At 43.4% G+C, this 22,581-nt stretch overlaps 1 protein-coding gene across 1 annotated transcript; it reads left to right on the forward strand.

Moving 5' to 3' along the window:
* The first annotated feature begins 7,337 nt into the window (after window positions 1-7,337).
* stk17al (serine/threonine kinase 17a like) lies at window positions 7,338-20,163 on the forward strand. Its single transcript, XM_069709064.1, has 7 exons — window positions 7,338-7,696; window positions 11,188-11,400; window positions 15,543-15,687; window positions 16,984-17,110; window positions 17,213-17,261; window positions 17,631-17,810; window positions 18,461-20,163. The coding sequence occupies exons 1-7, from the start codon at window positions 7,581-7,583 to the stop codon at window positions 18,729-18,731; spliced, it is 1,101 nt and encodes a 366-aa protein (XP_069565165.1). The 5' UTR covers window positions 7,338-7,580; the 3' UTR covers window positions 18,732-20,163.
* Window positions 20,164-22,581: the final 2,418 nt, after the last annotated feature.

Genomic DNA, 22,581 nt, shown 5'->3' on the forward strand with positions numbered 1-22,581 from the left:
CGTGTTTATTACCGTCCGACTAGAATTCCTTTTTTCCCATGTCATCAAGCCCCAACTGAGACAACAGTAATTTGTTTTGACAACCACCCCCCTTGTGTGTGTGTGTGTGTGTGTGTGTGTGTGTGTGTGTGTGTGTGTGTGTGTGTGTGTGTGTGTGTGTGTGTGTGTGTGTGTGTGTGTGTGTGTGTGTGTGTGTGTGTGTGTGTGTGTGTGTTGGGGGGGGGGGGGGGGGTTAATGGAGACTGGCGACAGAAGCAACAGCTGCACCTTTCTGTTTCTAAGTTAGTCTGTCTGTGCTGTTTGTCTGTCTATGGCTAAGCTTGGCTGCATCTGTTAACACCCACACCCCAACGGCCTTTAGGGTGGTGTTATATCTAAATCTGCATGTTGCTATTTTGGTCAATCTAGATGAGCATTGTTAAGCTGTTTATTGAGTTCTTGCATGTGGAGTCACCTCAACAACATGCTGCTTCTATTCTGATGAAAGGATGATCTAATGCCTTTTATCCGATGGGAATTCAGTACTGCATCTTGCTTTTGTCACATTCTCACTAAAACAAGTCTGACTAACTCATGTCAGGAAATCAACACTTTACCACAATCCTCTTTGCATGCACACAGTGTCTAGCAGACATGTGCATGGCTCTGAATCGCTCGGGTCTGGCAGGTCACGTTGCCAGAAAACGAGGCAGGATGTGGCAAACATCTCTTCGGCTGCGTCTACCTGACAACAGCTTTCATCTTCTCTCTCTCTCATCCATGTCTTCGTGTGCTGCTGTTTTGCACCAACCCACACAACGTGTTCGCTCAAAGAAAACAAATCAGGAGCTGCAGCCAGGGTAAATAAAAAAAATGTCAGTAAAAAGCCATAACTGTCACAGTTATGGGGGGGGGGGGGGGTCCCATCACTCGAACTTTCCATTGCAATCTGTAGGTCTGAAATGTAAACATAAACATTCCCAGGGCTCTACTCTGCCTTTTCTCTGAGTTTCATTTATCCTGAACAAATTTTCCCCATTGGTTTCCTGGTCAGGAGAGTTTGCTTGAACTAGCATTCATAAGTGTCACCCCTCTGGAAATATGTGTTAATTGAGAGACAGGATTGAAGTGTGCAAAATGTATTTTGCCCCTGTTGCTATTTGTTGCACCCAGGGTGTTCAATATGGCTGCTGTTTCTGGCTGAGAGACAGAGAGGTAAACAGATGAGTGAATCATACATGTGCACGTGTGCAAGCCTGCAGAGGCATTTGACAAATGAGGCGCTACTGGAATTAAGAGCAGTTGAAAAATGTTCACTTTCTCACTTGAGACATCTGATTTCCTGAAGCAGAAGCTAAAGTTTAAAGCAGCGACAGAGCCCTATAAATTCACCTTAAGAAACCGGGAGAGGAATTACTAGGTGCAGAAAAAAATATGTTTCTCAACTGCTGCATGGCATGTCATTTCATAATTATGATTAACCAAAGCCATATACTGTATGTTTGGTCTGCAAAAGAAGTGACATAGCCAGTCAATTCTTCTCCTTAAAATAACAATCAGAGGATATTTATAATGACGTGAATCTGACTTTGTTTGTGTTTGTGTGTGGCTACTCATTTGTAAATTACAGGGCTTACCCTCTTCACACCAAGTAGTAACACACTGCCAACCAACCTACATTTACCTACAGTCCCCCTCTCGCATTGTAGAAAATACTGTCATAACTGACATGAAGTTGAGGATTCTCAGCGAGGCCACACACACCGCTTCCCCTCCAGGCCTGTTTGCTATTTGTTGTCCTTGGACTGCTAACAAGGCAATGAGCTCTCCAATCTATTCCGATGCCGTATTTTTTATCCCTCCTTCAGTGTGTTTCTCTGTTGCCAAAAGGATTAGGAACTTATCTTTTAATACCGCTCGAGCGTCAACTCTGCACGTCATTCTGCCGTCCTGAGGTGAATGACTTCCACCGCCAGGATTTTGGAAAACCGCTGATTCCTCCCTGTCAGGCCACAGATGAGATGTTTGTTCTTTTTATTAGCCTCAGCAGTGGAAGTAGCAGAACCTCTGGCAGGAGTGGAGGGAGAAGGGGGTAAAGACGTGGGTGGTGCATTAAGCATCTAAATCAACCCGAGCTTTCGGGCTGTTTAGTTTTATGAGGTGCGAGACCTTTCCCATTCCATTCAGACTGCTTTACACCGAGGTCACCGGAAAACGTATTAGATAGATAGATAGGTAGTTACTTTATTAATCCCACAAGGGGAAATTTTTTCGCTACAGCAGCATTATAGGTACAGGAAAGCAATAAAACAACAGTAAAATATTAAATATAAATGCACAGTATATACAATAAATAGAATAAAATAAAATAGAATAATTAAATTAAAACTAACTAAAAAATAGCGCAAATATTTAAACAAACAAGAAAGCAGACAACCAACTGTGTTATTGTTGTGTGATGGATTTTGCCAGAGGTGAGTTATTGTACAGTCTTATTGCAGTGGGCAGGAATGATCTCCTGTATCTGTCCTTGTGACAGCGGAGCTGGAGGAGTCTTTTGGAGAACGTCCTCCTCTGTCCCTGCAGCAGGTGGTGGAGAGGGTGGTCCGGATTATCCAATATGGATAATAGTTTCCTCAGCATCCTCCTCTCCACCACCTTTTCCAGGCTGTCCAGATTGCAGCCAATGATGGAGCCGGCCTTCTTAACCAGTTTGTTAAGTCTGTTGGTGTCGCCGGCCCCAATGCCCCCCACCTCCCCAAGTTGCAAGTTGCACAACACATAATCAATACGATATGTAGAAAAAGTCAGAGGAGAGGCAACCAGAGAAGATAAGGAACTCCTATAGGCTGAGGTGAGATTACTAAATAGCCCTCCTGAGTCTGAAGCCGTTCATTATGTGGAATCCTCTTTCAGCATAAACAATGGTTTTCAACTAAGAACCATAAACAGAATTTAGACAGGCAGCAATCATTCTCTGTAGTATTTTAGGCCTTGCTAACAAAGCAAATTTCCAAAGAAAGATTGATTGTCATTCTCACGAAATAGTAGAAAAGCTACTATCAGTAGTCATTAAGCCAAACAAGAGAAAGAAAGCAATGAAAGAGACTTGTAAACACCGTTGCATTGAGGGCTGTGTGACCTTTATCTGCAAAACCATGTCAGACAAGGATAACTCATAAGTCACACATGTCCCAGGGCCAGATGATGGCATACTTTTTCATTCATACCTTCTCCATGTTATAAGCCAGCGGTGGAAACAGGTCATTGTGGTCATTCAGACAGAAAGTAAAAGTCTGATGTTATCAAAGTGGTCTTAAAATAACTCCTCTGGTCCACAAGCAGCCTCATAAATGAAGAGCAGCAAACATTTAACAGCACAATGTGACAGAGTCACACAGAAAAACACTTATATAATGAGAACCCCCCATTTGAACACACCCATGGGCAACAAAAACGAGAAAGGACGTCTTTGAAAGTGTGGACAAAAGATGGTCTGTCTCTTTGGCACATTCACCTCAGGGAGTCATAAGAGAGTTTAATCGCGTACATGTACCCTCACCCTTCAACAGGCACTTATTTTAACACCAGATTGCCTCTCCCCCTCCATCCACAACCTTTTAGCAGCTCTTTGTAAGAACTGGGACTTGTCTGATTATCCGTTATGTAGGAGGATGTTAAAAGTGAATTTAAATTCTAACAATGACTTTGTGAAACTAATTTCTAAAAGGAGGTCACTCATGCACAGAGAATGATCAACTGAGCCTTCAGCTCCCCTCAAGTCTACTGTCATCTCTCTTAAAGTTGGTTACGGCAAAAAAGATAAATAAAAAATCCACTGTATGTTCCCTGGTCAGCACCAAACGACTGACAAACACAGTAAGTGAGTTGCTGGTAAACATTTAGCTGCTAAAGAGACAGATATTTGCCTCTGAAGTTGGTAGAGACCAAAAAAAGAGCTGAAAGGGAGAGAGTGTTAGATTTACATTTATTAGTTGGGCAGAAACAGAAGTAAAAATGTTGCTTTAAACTGGTGGAACTGGTGTTTGTTAACACGTTTGAAATTTCAACTTGTTGTGTTCATAACTTGTTTCCATTACCCCCCCCCCCAAAAAAATGACAACTCTGAGTTTTCTTCCACTTAAAGGTGAGATAGGTGGTGCTGAGGGCGGACATGGGGCATGGTCGTGAGTTTGTGACATCACAAACTTACAGAACTCCAAACTGCTCATCCAAACGGCACAGCTGCTGAAAATGCCCTGTGTTCATTTCTCTATGAACCGAGCATTTTGACACTTTAACAGTATTTATAGAGCACCTAAACATGATTTATCATGAAAAGAAAATGGAAATCTGAAAAGGGACCTTTAAGAAATGGCATTATTTACAAGAAAATACAAACCCAGGCAAAGGTTGGAACTTTATCACGTACACTCACTCTCTATTTAAAGTCATCAAATCCCCATTTTTCGTCAATCAGATTCATATCTTGGACACTTCCTGGAACAGACCCAGACGTTAACTTTATGGCCGAGGTCTTGCTGTGTTTTCTGAGCCAGTCGTGACTAGGACTATTTGTTCCACTGGCTCGGAAAGATTTTTGCGTTCCCCAGGTCATGACTGAACTTCTCATATTTATGTTAGCTAAACTGGAGGCTGGCAGGCTAATTCGCTGGTATGTGTTTTCATTAGGTCTCTGGGGCCGGGTAGAGCTCCTTCACTAACGTGGTTCCTCTGAACTCTGACCCGGCTTTAATGGGAAGCCTGGCAGAGAAGGAGGGTCAAGACATCAGAGTGGGCTCACTTCGACTCAAGGTAAAAATTTGAGGAGGCGGTAACAGGTTATGTAACCTCCCCGTCGGACACTAATGACTCGGTAGGGCCTGAGGAATGTCCACTCTCAATAGCTCTCTTTTACATCAGTTGCTGTTTATGGCAACAAAATTAGCTTCGGTATGGTAAGATTGGACAAATCCTGCTCTGTTTGCTAGATAACAGCTATGTGGGGCATGTGACGAACCACTAGCAATGTGCTCTGCCACAGGCCATAAACCCGACACAAAGGAACCTGTCGTCCTCACTCTTTCCCCTCAAGACAACACAAATATTCATGTCCTGATTTAGAAACATGAAGGATACAGGCTGGAAATAGACACTTGTATGATGTGCAGAAGAAAATACTTGACTTTACCATTACCATATATATATATAACTCTATACTATATACTCTTAAATTTGTATATAGCAGCATACAGAGTTTTGCATTGTTGTTGACCTTTGGTTACTGCACATACAACCTTGAACATACCTGTGTGGCTTACCCTTAGAGGGACTTGCCTTAGGGGGTTTTAGCCCCCGTGAACCATGTGGCTTTTACCCTTACAAGGATTGGCTCTCCGTGAACTGTATGGCTTGGCTTATTGAGAGGACTTGCTCTCCATAAACCATGAACTGTGATACCTGAGCGGTAGACCGCTGGACTATCTTCGGCGCTGGAGGTCGAGATGCGGCAGGAGGAAGTGTTTAATGGAGTTCACGCAGAGCTTCCAGTGACTCAGCCGACAGTCTGGTTAACTCAACAGGTAAAATATTCTAGTTCACCAAGGTTTATTAATGGTTCAGATTCCACCTTGGCCTGTTGATGGTGATTCAACTTTTAGTGAAGTTGAAACGTTTGGAGAAATTGAAAAAGTTTTGCATGCACTACACATTACAGGAAGATATTTGATATCACTGCAGACCCCCTTGAAAACACGTATATCTACTATCCAGAGAATGTCTGCGGCAATTTTGGTCGCATTTGATTGAATATTTATGGATGGTGGAGTTATAAGGTTGCAGTGGGCTAAACATTTGTCAGCGAGCTAGCGAGCCGTTTGGCCATGCCCACTCGCAACTCCACTAAAATAAGAAATTTTAAATTACGAAAGATGCGTGTACCAACTTTCATGAGTTTTTGAATATGATAAAGCCTCCAAAAATGCAGTTGTTAACGGAGAATCATAATAATTGCTTGGATAACAATAGGGCTTTTGCACCATCGGTGCTCGGGCCCTGATAATGAACCGCAGCACTGAATGTCAGTGACTAATATCCACCACAGTTATGCCCTTTCGTTTACCTCTACAAGGTACAACAATGCTTTTGACGAGAACAGACACACTGTCTCATAGGCGAGGTTTAAACTGAAGCCAAAACCACAGCCTCCACCACTAAGTCTGTTATTGTCTGCGAGTGACACTCAGCTGGAAATATGCCTGTGTGTGCTTTTCTGTTTGTTTGGGGTCAGCCCAGACCTTGGTCTCTCTAATAGCCTCTCACCTTCAGCGAGCCCCTGCAGCGTAGGTGACACATTTCCCAAAAAGTCCAGTTCATCGTCACTTAAGCCCTCTCTGCAAGCCTCAAATACCAATCATTTGTTTTCACCATGTCATCTTCGGGCTCGGCTCGTGATCATGTCCTTTTATTTGTTTCCTACTTCGAAGTTACATAACGGAGAACATGACATAAGTGGACTGTCTGATCTTGGGCTGTGCCACCCTCACTGATGGGTCATCTAATGGGATGTCTTGAATACTTCTTTAATGACATACAGGTTCAATGGGAAGACAAACAACTCTCCCACAGGTAAGAGAAGGAACACAAAATGTTATAAAAGCTGTCATACCCCGAGGCAAGCTTCACATTCGTGACTGAGCTTTGTGTGAGAAAGAGTCAAGCCTCACCTGTAAGCACAGCCAAGCCCAGAGCAAGCATCAGGAAAGCACATACCAACAGCACTGAAATGCCTGAAATGTTTGGTAGTGCATGTGCGCGCGTGTGTGCGTGTGTGTGTGCATGTGTTTCTAAATGAAGGTGAACAGCAGCCTTTTCTTGCACCTCATATTGTTTTCGGGGTTATTTTGGGGGTTTTACAGATTGATTATGTTGAAAGAAGTCAGGAGAGGAAAGGATAACCAAGTACAAGTTGCAAAGTGTCCCATTAATCAGCCCTGACAAACTTCACTTTTCTTTCTTTTAGGATTTACATTTGCACTATGAGCCTGAAAAAATGTCAACAAATCTAATTCATTAACAGACTGCTCTAAATCATAAGGGGATTTTTTTTTTTTTTTTTTTAAAATATAATTTAAGACATCCTATTAACTTTCCGACCGAAACCAGTGACAGAAAGCTTTGTTTATGTTTGTGTGCCTGCGCCAATAAGCTTCTGTCCCTTGTCACCACTCGCCAGCTGGCTCGCACCTCGGCTCCGTCCTGTTGAGCGCATTCATTGGTTTCCGCTGCCGAGCGTCAGCTCAGTGGGCTGGACTCGACCAGGAGTTTATTGTCAGGAATGTGTAGTAGCTCTCAAACTAATTTACCGCGCCGACTGTGTGTCACGCTCCCGCAGACATCACCCTCTTGTTTAGGACGCGCTTAACCTGGATTACCTCCCGGTGGTTCCGAGCAGCTCCTGTTGGCTCAACCCGGCTTCTTTTTTTTTTTAATTTTTTTTTATCATGCGAGTTTTTACTTGAGCATAAAAAAAAAAAAAGCATCCTTGTTGTGTTGAAGCTTTTGGTGGCAGAAGATTGTTTCATTTCAAAGCGACGACTTCAATGCCAGCGAATTCAGCAACGATGAACAAAAACGGAATGGTGACAAAAATCATCACGAGGATAAGAGTTGACCCGTTCACAACCACTTACGAGCTCGTGGGGAAAGAACTGGGCAGGTGAGATTTTGTATTTATTTATTTGCATGATTGGTTTCAAGCATTCATTGATAAAACAACAACAACAACAACAACAACAACAAAAAACATCTTCCGTGCGCTGCTTTTGTTTCGTGCGCTGGCTGGCCGGACTTTGCAACAGTACCTTGATAAACTTAAGCAAATCGGGTAACCATATTAGAGTTCCTGCACGTGCTAATCGTAAACATGTTAATTGAGCATTTCCAATCCGGTGTTCTCCACACAGAGACGCGTCCGTGCTTTGCCAGCCGGAATGCGCAGTGGCAATGCGCTTTTGTGTGACTTGGCTCAAAGTTGCCGAATAGTTTTAACAGTCATCTTATATTTTAATTAAAAATAAATAAAAATACCAGGCCAGAAAGCCTCCAAAAACTTCTCAAACCTTCTCTCAGACAAATCAAAGTGGCAGCTACTGTATGTCTGCTATCTAAGAAAGAATGGAAGCATCGTATTGATTTCTGGGTTTTGAAACTCTGCAACCTGTGGTGTTGTTTCTGTCGATGCCCACCTATGTGGTTTATGTAGTAGTGAAACTGCACTTTATGTAAAGCCTAAAATGTCATGAGCTGAACTTCACAATGAGTTTGAACGTGTTACAGCCTGACAAGAGTAATGACAAGGGACCAGATTTGCTACAAGACTAAAGCCAGAACATTTCTATTAAAACACCAAGTGATCCCAGTGGCTTTTAGAGAGTTTATGTCTTCTACTTTTTAATGCAACTGTAACCCATATGGTGTAAAGACTTTCATAGACAATTTCCCTGTTTACTTGTTTTCCCAGGATGTCAATAAATATGTCATCTGCCACTTTTCTGTCTCACTCTTCAACCAAATATATTTTGTGGGTCACATTTGCAGATGTGGACAGACACTGAAGTGCAGATTCCAGCAAACTCTCAGCGTGAATTCCTCAATGTGCCAGGCCTTAATGACTTTTCCCAGAAAACATTTTAAATTAAGACAAGCAGCTGCATTGGACTTATGTTTCACGACTAGCTGTTTGATTAATTCTTGTTGTTCTGCATCTGTCTTTACAACTCCACTTTTAAGTTTGCCCCTCTGCAGTGATGCTGCCCATAAGGCATCGGCTGAAGCAGCTTCTAAACCATCTCCCCCACCGACCACAACCATCATACCTCAACTCCATCCCTCCCTTTCCCATGGCTTAAACCCAACAACATCCTGAGATCAGGCTTCATAATCATATTAAGTGCAGGAATGTATGTAGCGTGGCAGGAAATCAGCTGTACAGTCTGTACATTAGGATGCTGACCATATTAGAACCTGTAGGTGCCAGGCTTTAGTTATTCCCATAGCTGCTCCCTTCAGCTCCCTTCAACTTGAAATAAACAATACAGCCCACTGGCCTCATTTTCAAAGCCTCCCCATCATCAAGCTTTGCATTATGAGCCACGGTCCCCTGCAGAAGCGAGTACAAAATATGTCGCGGCCAACTCGAAAGCAGGAAGAGGAACTCCCGTTGTGTGTCGGTCTGTCTGCGGAGCAGGGAAATAAGAGCTGTGAGAGCTGTCATGTCTCGTTACGCTTCAGACATGAGTCAGTGCCCCACGGAGGAAGACAAAACGCAGACTCCACAGGAAACCAACTTCTCAATCAAATTATCACCATCTCAAGTGTTGGAGAGGAATCAGTTTTGTTTCACGGGAAAGTTGATGACTGATGACAGATGAGGTTCAGATTCTGCTCAGGCTAACGCTGCATAATTGTAAATCCAGACAGAATATCTGAAAAAAAAAGCAATCTTTTCCTTTCCCGTTTGTGTTTTAATACAAAAAAAAAATAAACAATGGAGCAACAAGCTTAAAATATTCGATTAAAGCACAGACACTTAACCGAAAGGTTCTCTGCATCTGCCTAGTAAAATGGTGCAGTGTGAACATGGCCGGCTGGAAGATAGCCTTGTTTTGTAACCTCTGACCTGTTGTCAGCCTTTGAAAAGGCCTCCCGCTGCTCTTTTCCGCAGCCAGCGGTCATTTCTTTTCACTCCATATGTAGTTCCCAGCCCACAGCTCTGAACCTGGCTAATTAAGGATGAAAAAGCTCTGACGGCTTTTGCCTTTTTCTTACTCTGAACAATGACTCGTCACCATTCTGCGAAACTGGGAAACTGGAACCGGGCCTCGCAGCAGCTGCTGCTGTGGTTGGCCAAAACAGAACCAGGCTCCAGCCAGAACAGTTGCTGTTTTTGGTCAGCAGCACAGTGGGCTTGGAGTAGCGTTGTGTGGGAAAATGACTGGCACCACGCTGACTGGACCTTTCTGACTCAGCCACTTCATTTAGATTCTGCCCGGTTCTGTCATGTTTTCACATCCTGTGTTCACTTTTCCTCAGCCTTCTGCAGTACATGTGAATTGTGCAGCTCATCAACACATATATCTGCAAGTCGTATATAGATGTTGAGGTTACAGTGTCCACTTTAACATGCTGCTTGGGCTCCCACCTGAGTGTAACAGCAGTGAACCCCCCCCCCCCCCCGGGCATACCGGGCCTGGTTAGGTGGGTGGTCTCGGCCTCGAGGCCGCTGTGTTTAGCCGACTGGTCAGCTTTTGTACGGTTGTGAAAGGAGAAGCAGTCTCGGGCTGAGGGTCTGGGCGGAGGCGTCGACACAATTCCATTTGTCCCTGCTACTGTCAGCTGTGAAGAAAGGGAAGTGGACAAGGCCTCATTATCTCTCCGGGAGGGACGGCTGCCGATTGTGTCGCTCTGACACAAAGTGCCAATTCTGCACACATCGGACATCCTGCCCGCACCCAAGGCTGACCCTTACCACCTCCCATGAATCCATCAGTGTATATGCACAAAAAAAAAAAAAAAAGAATGGTCGTGACAAGGCTGTGAGAGTAGATGCTCCTCTCTAAATCCCCCGTTTTTTTTTGTTTTTTTTTACAAGTGACATCGAGCGACCGAGCTGCTGCATCTCTTTGTTTTTTACTTGACCTATAAAGTGGCAGCACCCTAATCAGGTCCCTGCCCACTATTCGGCAGCTCTTGCCAAAAGTGTCGGCCTTATCTGCCGTCTGTCAGACCCTCCTGAAGGCTAGAGGAGGATAAAGGGGGGAGGGGGCGATCAACAGAAGGTCTAATGGCGCCTCCTCAGCTGAGCGTATCATTGGTCAAGAACGGTCTTCGTTTTCAAATGATGCCACATAACCTCCTTATCTCTGAACTGTTCCATGAGCTCGCCTTCAGTGGTGCACTCATTAATGGTGGACGAGCTTTTCCCTAAATGTTTCACCTCATGGCAGTTTAACTGTCATGAGTATATCCAGCGGTTTTGGCCTTTAATTTGCAACAGTTTACGTGACCTAAATTTAATTCAGTGGCTACTTGGAAACAGAACAAAATCCTCCCCGACCAAATATTTTGAACAAAAGCAGTAATGTGGTTTGTGATTTCTCTGCCTCCTCACTAATCACTCTGTCGCTCTCTCCCCTCTTTGTTTCCCAGGGGAAAGTTTGCGGTGGTGAAGAAGTGCATTGAGAAGGCGACGGGGAAGCAGTATGCTGCCAAGTTTCTGCGAAAGCGACGGAAGGGCGAGGACTGCCGCATGGACATCTTGAATGAGATCGCCGTGCTGGAGTCGGCCAAAGCAAACCCGTATGTGGTGGCGCTGCACGAGGTCTACGAAACCAACACTGAGATCATCCTCGTTCTGGAGTGGTAAGACACGACACAAACGTCTTTTAAAGGTCGCTGACAAATTCTCTCCGGTGTTTGAGTTCACACACACCCAGCGCTGGCTCGCCCTCTCACTGATATGATAATGGAGATCATAGTGGTAATCTTAACTGACCTATTCAACTTTCCCCACTCGTTGGTGTTTGAGTCATGGCAGCAAAAACTGAAATCTCAATCATTAGAGAAAAGAAAATCCTTTAATCATCACTTACAGAAATACTTTCCACCACTGGAGGTTTTTTTTCTAATGCAGACGGGTTGACGACAACAAAACAGTCATTCAATTCTACTTGACAGTTTTTTAGTTGAGGACAATGCACGTCAGCCACAAGCCTGTATTTTCATGTTAAAAATGTCAGCCGTGTAACTTTCATGTTGCACATCTGTCTGTTCTGTGAAAATACCCACTCATGTCCTGTGTGCTCGTTGCTGAGAATGCAGATGCTTGTCACTCAAGTCTTTCTCATGAAAACCAAAAACGGCACACACGTGTGTGTGAAATGCACAGCCTTCCGTTACAGTGACATGAACTCGGCCTTAAATGGAAATTCTCTCTCTGTCTGTGGTTAGTTGCTCGTCTGGGTGTGACCTCAATGTCTCAGTTTCTTGTTACGCTAAAACCAGTGTCCCTTTAAGCACCCGTGTGGTTAAACATTGCAACGTGCTCACTGTGAGGAAATGAAAAACATTGAGCTACAAATGAGTCATTTGGATGCGACTGCGCTGCTCTGGGTTTAAAGCGCCGTGTTGTCCTCCGACATGCAGGTGAATTAGCCAGCAGTGCAGTCAAGCTGCGCATTCAGTGACCCCGGCAAAGTCGTCCCGGCTGTCTGGCTCCGGCCTCTCGTGGTTGGCTATTAAATGACATGATGTATCTAGTTAAACTCTTAATGACGGACTTCAATTGGGAGTTGGAAAAGCCACTTGGCATCTTAATTAGCTAACTCGCCTCACTACGAGGACATAACACGGGGCAATTACGCTCGAACCACGTCCGCTGACCCCCTTTTCCAGAACTGCTAATTGATCATGCAGGAAGCCCTCTCCTACCGGGTCCTCGCTAGCCATTCCCACCACCAGAAATGGAATGCTTCTGCAGAACAAAAGCCTCTCTGTGGGGAGCGCCGTGTTTGACCTCCGACTGAAGTGTGAAAGGGGAAGTAGCACCACAGTTCACCCCTGCATGCCTGCAGAGAAAACATAGCAGGAGGTCGGCAGCCACCGGTGCACAGTTCCTCCTCAGCTGCCGGAGGTGCAGCACTGGGAGTTGTTGAGCGTATATAAAGGAGCCCGCTCGTGCACAATATTTTAGCAGTCGGTTTTTAAATGTCAGTTATTATCTACTGTACCACGCGTCCTAAAAGCTGCCCAAGCAATCACAGCGAGACCCGAAGCGCTACCTCCTCTAAACCGTCTGACCTCAGCAGGAGTTTCAAGAATTGCAAACCATTTTCCATATCCTGTGGGTTTGAATATAAGCAGCGAGCACAGCTCCCAAAAGTAGCACACCACCACCACGCTGGTGTAACACACACACACACACACACACACACACACACACACACACACACACACACACACACACACACACACACACACACACACACACACACACACACACTTCTCATAGCCATAACCACATCCTTTTCAATGTCAGAGAAAATGGAAGTTGAATTCTAATCATCTTTGAAAGTGTAGCTGCAGCGAGCGTCAGCAGCACAGAAACCCCCTGAATAATGACTAGTTTGAGAGATGCTCACTTTGATGAAAAATTAATCAACTCTGAAACCTTTTTTTTTTTTTTTTTCTTCTTCTTCTTCTTCTTCGTTTTCTTTTAGCTAGCAGTCAAAGTAATGATTTCTCCGTGAAGAAATGTCATTCGTTTTTCGAAATATACGAACACAGAATAAAGAAAGTTTTATTTGTTAGAAGGGGAATGTTACCTAATGTTAAGAAAATAATCTAAACCCTAACTGCAGCCAAACCAATGCATCCCTTTTGGATGCTCCTCGGTGTATCTACTGAGGTAGAAATGACTTGAAGTTATTTAAATTTTTTTGGTTTACTGTTTGAATTGCTTTATTTTAAGGACATTTTATGTACGTTTCAGTTTCGGCATCACCTTGCGTGTAACATAACCCAGACCTCGCTGGATTTTAATTAACCTGTCCTGGAAAACAACTGCTATCCACATAATTCGGCCAGCAGTCAGGTTAGGCTGGTGCAAACTGGCTGACAGGGTGCTGCTACTGACGTCAATGAGCAGCCAACCTGGTGCTCAGCCAAGAAGAGCTTTCCTGCAGAACTAAAGTGGTTACCAGCTAAAGAGGAGATTGACTTATTTTACCGCTTTTGCCTCTTTCCTTCTTAGTAATTCAGAGCTCAAAGATCATCTGCTCTCGACTCCTGTCTTCAAGAGTAGCCTCAGCGCGCCCTCACATGTTTTGGCTACAGTGAGTTTGTTCTTGTCGGTCGGTGCAGGGGAGCATATCTGCCTACACACTTGGGTACATTAACTTTCTTGGAAAGACGGAGAGCGACAGTATTTTGGTCTTCAGGGGAAGTAACAGATCATTCTTGGCTAGAATGGGAGCACTCTGCTGTTTTTAAACAAAATGGTCTTTATGAGAGTTTTTAAATCCCTTCGGGCATCCCGCTGACAGCTTAATGAAGCTATTGAAACACTTTGTCCCATAAATGTTCAGACAGGTAAATGCTAAAAGGTCAAGTTGACTGATTCAAGTTCATTTTTGACAACTCTGACCCATTAAGACATATGGAGGTTATTTTAGTTTTGCAATTTGAAACATTACAAAGATTTGTCAAATGTCCCTCATGTCTGAAATTTCCCACTCAGATTAAAACACCGACATCAGCCTTTTTTTTTTTTTTTTTTGCATTTGGTGCAGATAAATGTAAACAAACCGAGCGTTGAATTTCATTGCAAGTCTCCACTGCTCCTAAACTTAAGCAGGTGATGAGTATTTGGAGCCGAGAGCAAAAGGAAGAGATCACATTATTAGGACCACGTAGGTACATCTTCAAGATAAGAAATGACAACACCAACAAAAAGTATTTCCTATTTTCACAGCTGAGGTTAGTGAAGAGTGCGGGGGGTTAGCAGGTCCTGGTTATGTAACAGTCATGCCCAAGGCCCGGTCACAAAGTTTTCCTCTGAAGATAAAAAACAAAACATGTGTGTACCTCTTTAAATCCCCCACACATGGTTGTGTTTTTTTGGGTGAGCTGTCAGCTTCAGGCATTGATCTGACTGATGGAGTATCTGACGTAAATCCATCGTGTCTCCACTTCGCCTAACACTGTTACACAAGAACAGCAAGACCGGGCAGGAATCTGACTATTCCTCCTTCTAAAAATTAGAAGTCATCATCGGGTTGTCCAATTACTAAATTCCTGAAACTGATAATCCCTCATACGCAAGTTGTTTTGACCAGTTGATATAAAACTATGCAGGCTGAGGCTCAAACATTATCTAGTTACCAACTCATCATCTCCCACTTCTTCTCCTTGTCTGGCTGCTTCATAGTTTATCACCTCTTCCTTTCTGCTTTAAGCAGCTTTGATTAGTGGGGCAGTGTTTTCTCCTGTTTCCTTCCCTCATTTGGGTAGGTTAAGATTTATTGCAGTATATGATTTAGGCTTTAAAAAGACCTTATCGGACCGTGCAGTAAGCTGATATAACCATTCTTATCTCAGTAATATTCCTGTACATGCACAGGCAGTGCACCTAAAAGGATATTGATTCATTGTGTATAGATGTGGAAGGACTTCTTGCCCCTTCAAGCCAAAGTACACTAATGAGGACACGAACTGTTATATAATTAAAAATAAGAAAATAACTTTGGGTTTGTTCACAAACATTTTACAAATGGGATGGGTTGGAATTTTACCAATGTCAACTTGTGTGATTCAAACTGACAGGAAGGGTGTATTTGTACATTTTAAGGCCCAATTTATTATGACAAGTTAAGCTGAATAATCAAATGCAAGTTAGCCAAACTAAACTCCACTGGGTGGCTATCCATTCACAGTTCCTTTCTTCTCGTCTTTGCCTTGTTTTCTTTTTTTTTTCCTGAGTTTTTCTTCCTGTGCTTTCTTTCCAGCGCTGCCGGTGGCGAAATCTTCGACCAGTGCGTTGCCGATAACGACGATGCCTTCACAGAGAAGGACGTGATTCGGCTGGCTAAGCAGATCCTGACCGGAGTGGCCTTTCTGCACCGGAACAACGTGGTGCATCTGGATCTGAAAGTAAGTACACCGAAAGATCGCGTGACAAATATAGGACGGTGCATTCCCTCGAGTGTCAGAGACTGAGGGAGATAATATTTCTGTTACGCGAACACACCTCATTCAGTGTGTCATGACCCAATTCCTGCGAGGAATCAGTCGGTAAAGGAGCCAGACCGAACTATCATGTTTTCTTTAATGGGTTCTGAGGAAACGAGGCAGTCGTCGCTTCCTTTCTTTTCTCCTTTCTTGGCATCTGACAAATAAACCAAGTGTCTGGTTTCTCATTACACACGTCACACAATGTGTTCCAGATTAAATGATCAATTCAAATACACCAAGTTTCATCAAATACACCTTGTTTTAGTAGTACTGATGCTTTAAAACATTTTGGTGTATGTTGTGAGGATGAAAGGTGAATTTTATTCACTCTTGAGGCATCCTTTTGGTTGGATAGAGGTTATTGGTGCAGGCCTGATATTTGGTCTGCTTCAACCATAGACTGTATATAAACATGAACACAGTACATAGATGTGAAAAGTGAAGCCAATGTGGAAGTGTCTTGACGTGCAATACCACATAAGGCCGCTAGGGGCGGTCTCCAAAAAAAAGCCTCTTACTCCAACAGACTCCCATTCAAAAAAAGCATCAACTTCTCTCATAAAATAAAAAGTCAATTTCTTTTTTTGCAGGAGTCATTATGGTTTCATTAGCTGAATTCACTCTTTCTGATCAGTGTTCTGGTGATCCTTCTGAAAATACATCCATTATTGATTACGTATTACGCTTCAAAGAGATGTATCCTTAAGGGTGTGTCTGGTTTGACTGACACTCCTAGGGTGCAGTCAGGGTATATGTGGGTGGACGTAGTGTTATTGGGTTCTCAGTCATGTCCAAACATGATCAGTACTGGCTCTAAAAACAAACCTGTAAAGGCAACGGCTAAAGTGCCAGAGGGTGACGTCACTGTGGTTTGCCACTTGGTTCCAAACCAACTCTGGCATTAGGCCAGTTTGGCCCAGAGTTAATCCCAGTTGTACAGATACGACAGTATTTGCACACACTAACCATGGAGACATCTAATTGTTTGGCAGAGATATCCTGCCAGTGTTCAGTCTCATCTAATTGGCTTAGTGACTGATCTGAGCTCAAAGGAGCAGCTAGTACACTGACTGACAAATGAGACCCCAAATCCTCTCCGAAACGCTTTAAATCAATCACACAAACATTAAAGACCTCAGATGCCACACCTCAGGCTGCTTGAATAATCACGAGTCATTACGTAGTTTTCCTAATCTGTGTGTGTTTCCTCTCCAGCCCCAGAACGTCTTGCTGACCAGCGCCCGGCCTCTGGGGGACATTCGGATCGTGGACTTTGGCTTGTCCAGACGCGTTGACAACATCACAGAAGTTAGGGAGATCCTGGGTACCCCGGAGTATGTCGGTAAGTCCTGCCTTCATCCGTTAAATGCCCAGAACCATATGTGTCTTTTCGATGCGAGTATCATTAATCACGACTAATTGGGGCCATGTGTTTCTGTTGCAGCACCAGAGATCCTGAACTATGAACCCATTAGCACGGCTACAGACATGTGGTAAGTGTGCTACTTCAGACTCTTTGCACGGATTTTTTTTTTTTTTTAAAGAGGATCCCATGCAGAAGTCATTCAGTGTGTGTGCATTCCTTCTGGAAATAAAGACAGATCCAGCAGAGTGACATCACCTCCCTAACGTGCAGAAGACAGTTTTCTGTCTAGACTTTTGACCACAAGATAATCCTTGCTTCATACTTGCATTTAATTATTGACTAGCCGCAGTTTGGGGGAGGCCAGCCAGATCTGTTGTTACAGTGCGTCACGAAATACATTCTGTAACCATCAAAGATGACAACTTCCCTCTTAACCTCCTCCTTCTTCTTCTTCTTCTTCTTCTTCTTCTTCTTCTTCTTCTTCCCTCTCTGCCAGGAGTATCGGGGTCCTGACTTACGTCATGCTCACGGGCGAGTCTCCCTTCCTGGGTGACAACAAGCAGGAGACATTCCTGAACATCTCCCAAGTCAACGTGGACTACTCGCAAGACACATTCGAAGGCATCTCTTCGCTGGCTGTTGACTTCATCAAGTCCCTGTTGGTTAAAAACCCCAGGTGAGGCTTTTTTACCGTAAAGAACATCAGATGTTATGATTACGGCTGAATCTGCAAAGTTTCCATCAGCATTACATTGAGCTGATTTACACACCAAGGATGTGAGTCAGACGCGCACTGGCACGGATGTACATCCGCATGTATCTGAATGAGTGTGTGTGGTAACAAGATATGCGTCTCTTTGCCAAGACGTCATTTCCTTTGTTGCAAATTGGAGTTTTGAAAAAAAAAAAAAAAAAAAGAATTTTTAAGCGAGTGTCTTTGTTTCGACATTAGATCAAACTCTGACGCAAGTGTCAGCATGTTAAAAAAAAAAAAAAAAAAAAAAGAACGGTTCAACTGAGGTGTCTCGCATTCGGAGTCACAATCTCCAGCCAGTGTCGTTTAATTGCAGCAGATTAGTGGTGGCATTGGAAAAAGGCACAGATTCCTCCGAGTTTGGGTAATCGGTCAGAGATGTAGGGGGAAAAAGTCTTGAGACCGAAAAGTGTTGTTTTTGTGGCTTTCCGATCCCACTGTTGAAAAAGAATATGGCCGACTTCTAAAGAGAGCGGATCGAGTGAATTGGAGGATCGAGGCAATCCTTCGGTTATATAAACTCTGCGGGAATTTCCACTCATCCACAGTGTTATTGTGTTTTGTGTGTGCAGGAAGAGAGCCACGGCAGAAGAATGCCTCAATCACCTCTGGCTGAACCCCCACCCCCACCCGCACCTTCACACCAGGCCCTCTCTGGACGAGCAGGAGGCGAGCCAGTCGGAGTCGGAGCCCGAGAGCCCGGCTCCCTCCGAGCTGGACTTGATCGGGTCGTACCTCATGTGCCCGGGGAAGAGTGAGCTGAAGGCGGGCCGTGACGCCTTCTCCTTCGGCGAGCCCCTGTTCCCGACGCGGCCTGAAATACAGCAGGAGCTGATCTGCTGACCGACGTCTCGCAGGTGGAGAGAGACTCGATGGATTCACACTCCGGGGAGCAGATGGTGAAAGCCAGCGCAGCTTCTGGGCCTTGATCTGAACCGGGACCGTGCTCGATGGCTGCCGTGTGCCTGGCTGCTTCTACTGCTGTGATGTCTGCGAGCTGAGCTTTGTGGTGCTTGATACCTCTGCGTGCGTGTGTGTGTGTTTGTTTGAATAATACATGCTTCTCCATGCTGATTTGAGCGATTGCACAGGAGGAACATGAGAGGGATGAAGATGGAGGAGGAAGGGGTGGGAGAGGACACTTTGTCGCGGGACTGCACTGCTGCCTTTAAAAGTGACCGATGTTAAAACTGTGGCTCGTTCACCTCTGCACGCACACTGGTTTCTTGTTACCCAATTAGCCTTTTGGACTGGGTTTTCGGCGGAGAACTCGCCTTCCGCTTCCTTCAGAAATGACTTCACTCGCTGTGCGCTCTCATCAGAACGAGTTCTGCTTCGGCTGACCCAGACATACCTTCTGTGATGAGTGCTGTTGGAGGAAGTAAAGGGTTTTGACAGATGGTTGTACTTAACAAAAGAATTAAGCGAAGGGCAGCGCCGACGCTGAAGCCGGACGTTAACCGTTTCACTGTTTTCTGTGTTTATTTATGTGATGTACCTTTTCAGCCCTCTTAAATATTCAAAGCCACACCGATGCCTGAGTTAGACACAGATATGGTAGCATTCTTATTTTTTTAAGGACAATCTTGAGCACTTTTTTTTATTTTGTTATCGGATTTCCGTGTTATAGTAAAAAACATATTAACTGTTAAACCTATCACGCTCTGTTTTTCTTCATTGAGTGCCACTTTCTCGACCTCACTTCTGTGTTAATATTACAGTTGAAAGGTTTATTTTGTTCACTTTTTTTTTTGCACAAGTTGCACACATTTTGTTGAATACTTAACTGCAAGATTGCCACTAGATTTCATGCTCTTCAAACATTGTGAGAACATCAGTCTTGGAAGGAGGGAATCACGGAGGGATTGGAAGTAGCAGTTCAGTTTTGTTATTTGATTTGTGATAAATACAATGACATGGTCTACAGAAGGCCCAGATTTGTTACAAATATGTGATATTTGCCTTCAGATGCTTGGGAGCAGAGAAATTAGAGAGAATTTCTCAAAAAAGTACTGAAATGTATATTCTGAGTTAATATTAAGATGAATCTGTAAAGATAATTGTTTTTTTCATTACCTTTGTATAAATGATAACATCATTATATCATGTCTTATTTTGTATGTTAACTTTTACTTATTCCTGTTGTTTTTTTTTCTGCTCTTGAATTTCAGGAAGGTTTGCACTTGTCCTTGTGGACGCTGTTAAAATGAATAAATGTTGATGGCCTGCATTGCAAAATGTAACCAAGAAAAATACATGTGCATTTTGTATCAAACTATTCTGTTGGTGTGTGATTGTGTTGTTATTATTATTTTACATAGATTTTGGGTTGGTAATTCAACAAGATCCTGGTTTGTTTTTTCATCTGCACAATCTTTGCAGGAAGTTGCTTTACTTAAAAAAAAAAAAAAAAAAAAAGAGACTAATGAATTTCATGGAATCAGCTTGTTAGCATGCAGACGTTAGCATTAAATTCAAAGTTCAGTACCTACTTGCAGTTTAGACTTTATTAATCCCACATTGGGGAAATTTAGTCGTTACAGCAGCGTAGAAACACAAAAAGGTGCACACAATAAGAACAAATTTGCAAATACGTATACATAAAATAAGACGGACAGACAGTTTCATGGCCGTTTCACTCCTGCTTACAATTGAAACATAAAAATCCCTTCATGCTTTTCAAACTGAAATGAGTGAATTGTTGTGCAAAGGAATGACCCTCCATTCACTTTTTTTGTTGTTGTTGTTGTTGCAGATTTTAGTGCAAAATCCAAACATCTCTATGAACATAAATTGCTTCTTTTTTTTTTTTTTTCCATTTTTCACCTAAATTGTGGGAAAGAAATTGAATGAATCATGAATATTGTCATTATGATACAGAACAAACATCTTAACTGAGCTGGTCTTTAAGTATTTAACCTATAGCCCTGGAAATATTTAAACATTTCCTAAAAGAAAAACTGATTCTACATTTACTTTACATTATTAACGTATCAACAGTATCAGACAGTGACCCTCTGATGACTAGCAGTGTTCACTCACTAAAACTTAAGAATGCTAACAAAGGTCATTACCATTTCAGATAGTGACTCTCAACCTTTAAAGTAACTGATCGAGGTGAAGCTATATCATTATAGGATTGTAGCTACTAGTATAGGAGCAACTCCTTATCACAAGTTGGTACAAAAGGTCAGTAATTTAACCATAAAACAAGTGTTTAGAGGGCTGACTTCATAAAACTCTCCTCTATGTCATAAATACAGTCAGAAGCAAAATGTTCCTCTTTCTTCCCAATCAATGTGACCCTTCACATTAATCCAAGAACATCTCAGAGGTTCCTGAAACCTCCATGTTTGAGAATCACAACTCACATTTTTGTATCATCCCACCATGTTTCGGTGTCTCTGTCTAAACCCCTCTTGTGTTATCATCATCCCTTCTCTCCTTTCGCATCATGCTGATGATGAACAACAGTAGCTCTCAGTGTTTCTCTGACTGATGTCGATAGTTCATCTGTGTGTGTGTGTGTGTGTGTGTGTGTGTGTAGTCAACAGAAAAGGAGATTTCATACCAAAAAAAGATTACTCGTGAAAGCATCTGCTTTTCCTCCCAGTTTGTCTATTTACAGAAACAGAGTATCATAAAGGGAAAAAAAAACAACCTAAAAGTCCTGTCTTGGGCCAGTCTTCCATAAATACCCAGCAGCCTCTCTGCACAGGAAATGCCAACATCCTATAAAGAGGAACACAGAGTAATGCTTTCCAGTGGAGTAAAATTTCTTTCCCTTTCTTTCTCTCATGCACATGCTCGTGCTTGTTTACTTGTGTCAGGTTAAACAAAATCCCTGCCTGCTTGTGTCCTGAATTCTTGCTTTAATGTGCTCTTCCTCTTGCGGTCGGCACCAGGCCAGTTCACCTCTGCAGCAGCCAATAAGAAGAAAGTAGGGCTCCCTGCAGGGTCCTGGTCTGATGGCTCTTGGCTTGGATTGACTACTTCCCCCTAAAGAAAATCCTGCTGCTGCATGGAGCTGAGGAATGCCAGAAATGTTCATAACTGGCCTCCTTCCTTTTTTTTCAACCCTAGTCCTTTATGGCTCTCTTCCCTCCTGTCCTCCTTGAAGGGCTTTGTTTTCTCCGTGGGAGGTGATATTGTTTCCATACTGCAGCAGCACACACATCCAGTGAGGAGGTTGATGAAGTAGCTGTTTTTCAGAAGGACTCTCAGGATCAGTTCATTTGACTTTGATAGTTACGGTGACCATTAGAAGATGATTTAAGACAGATGTGGAGACGGTTTGCACTGCCCTATCTGACTCTTACAGACCCAAACAAACACGACGGGGCCGACCAAAACTTTCCTCTGGCATCCAGATAACCTGCTTTCTAAAACCTCCGTGGAAGATCTCTCTTAATGGTTTTTAAACGTTATCAGGCCGCAAATATTGCTTTCAAACACCACAGTGAGGCACATTAGTTTGCAAAAATCCATTAGTCTCTCTTGAATCTGTGTAACAACAGTCCAAAAAAAAAAAAAAAAAGAGAACGCTAAAATAGCAAACACCACTTTTCCTTGCATTATCCAAACCCTTGGCTGTAAGATGTTTTTGCTGTCGGTACTCACTAGGGGTCTCGTTTCGTGCTAACCAGCTGCATATCCTTAAGACGAGTCTGACAGAGCCGCCAGCCATCCTACT

Source organism: Brachyistius frenatus, unplaced genomic scaffold, assembly GCF_029030835.1.
Source record: "Brachyistius frenatus isolate BFR_SWC_R1_liver_20210118 unplaced genomic scaffold, ASM2903083v1 Contig_80, whole genome shotgun sequence".
NCBI lineage: Eukaryota > Metazoa > Chordata > Actinopteri > Embiotocidae > Brachyistius > Brachyistius frenatus.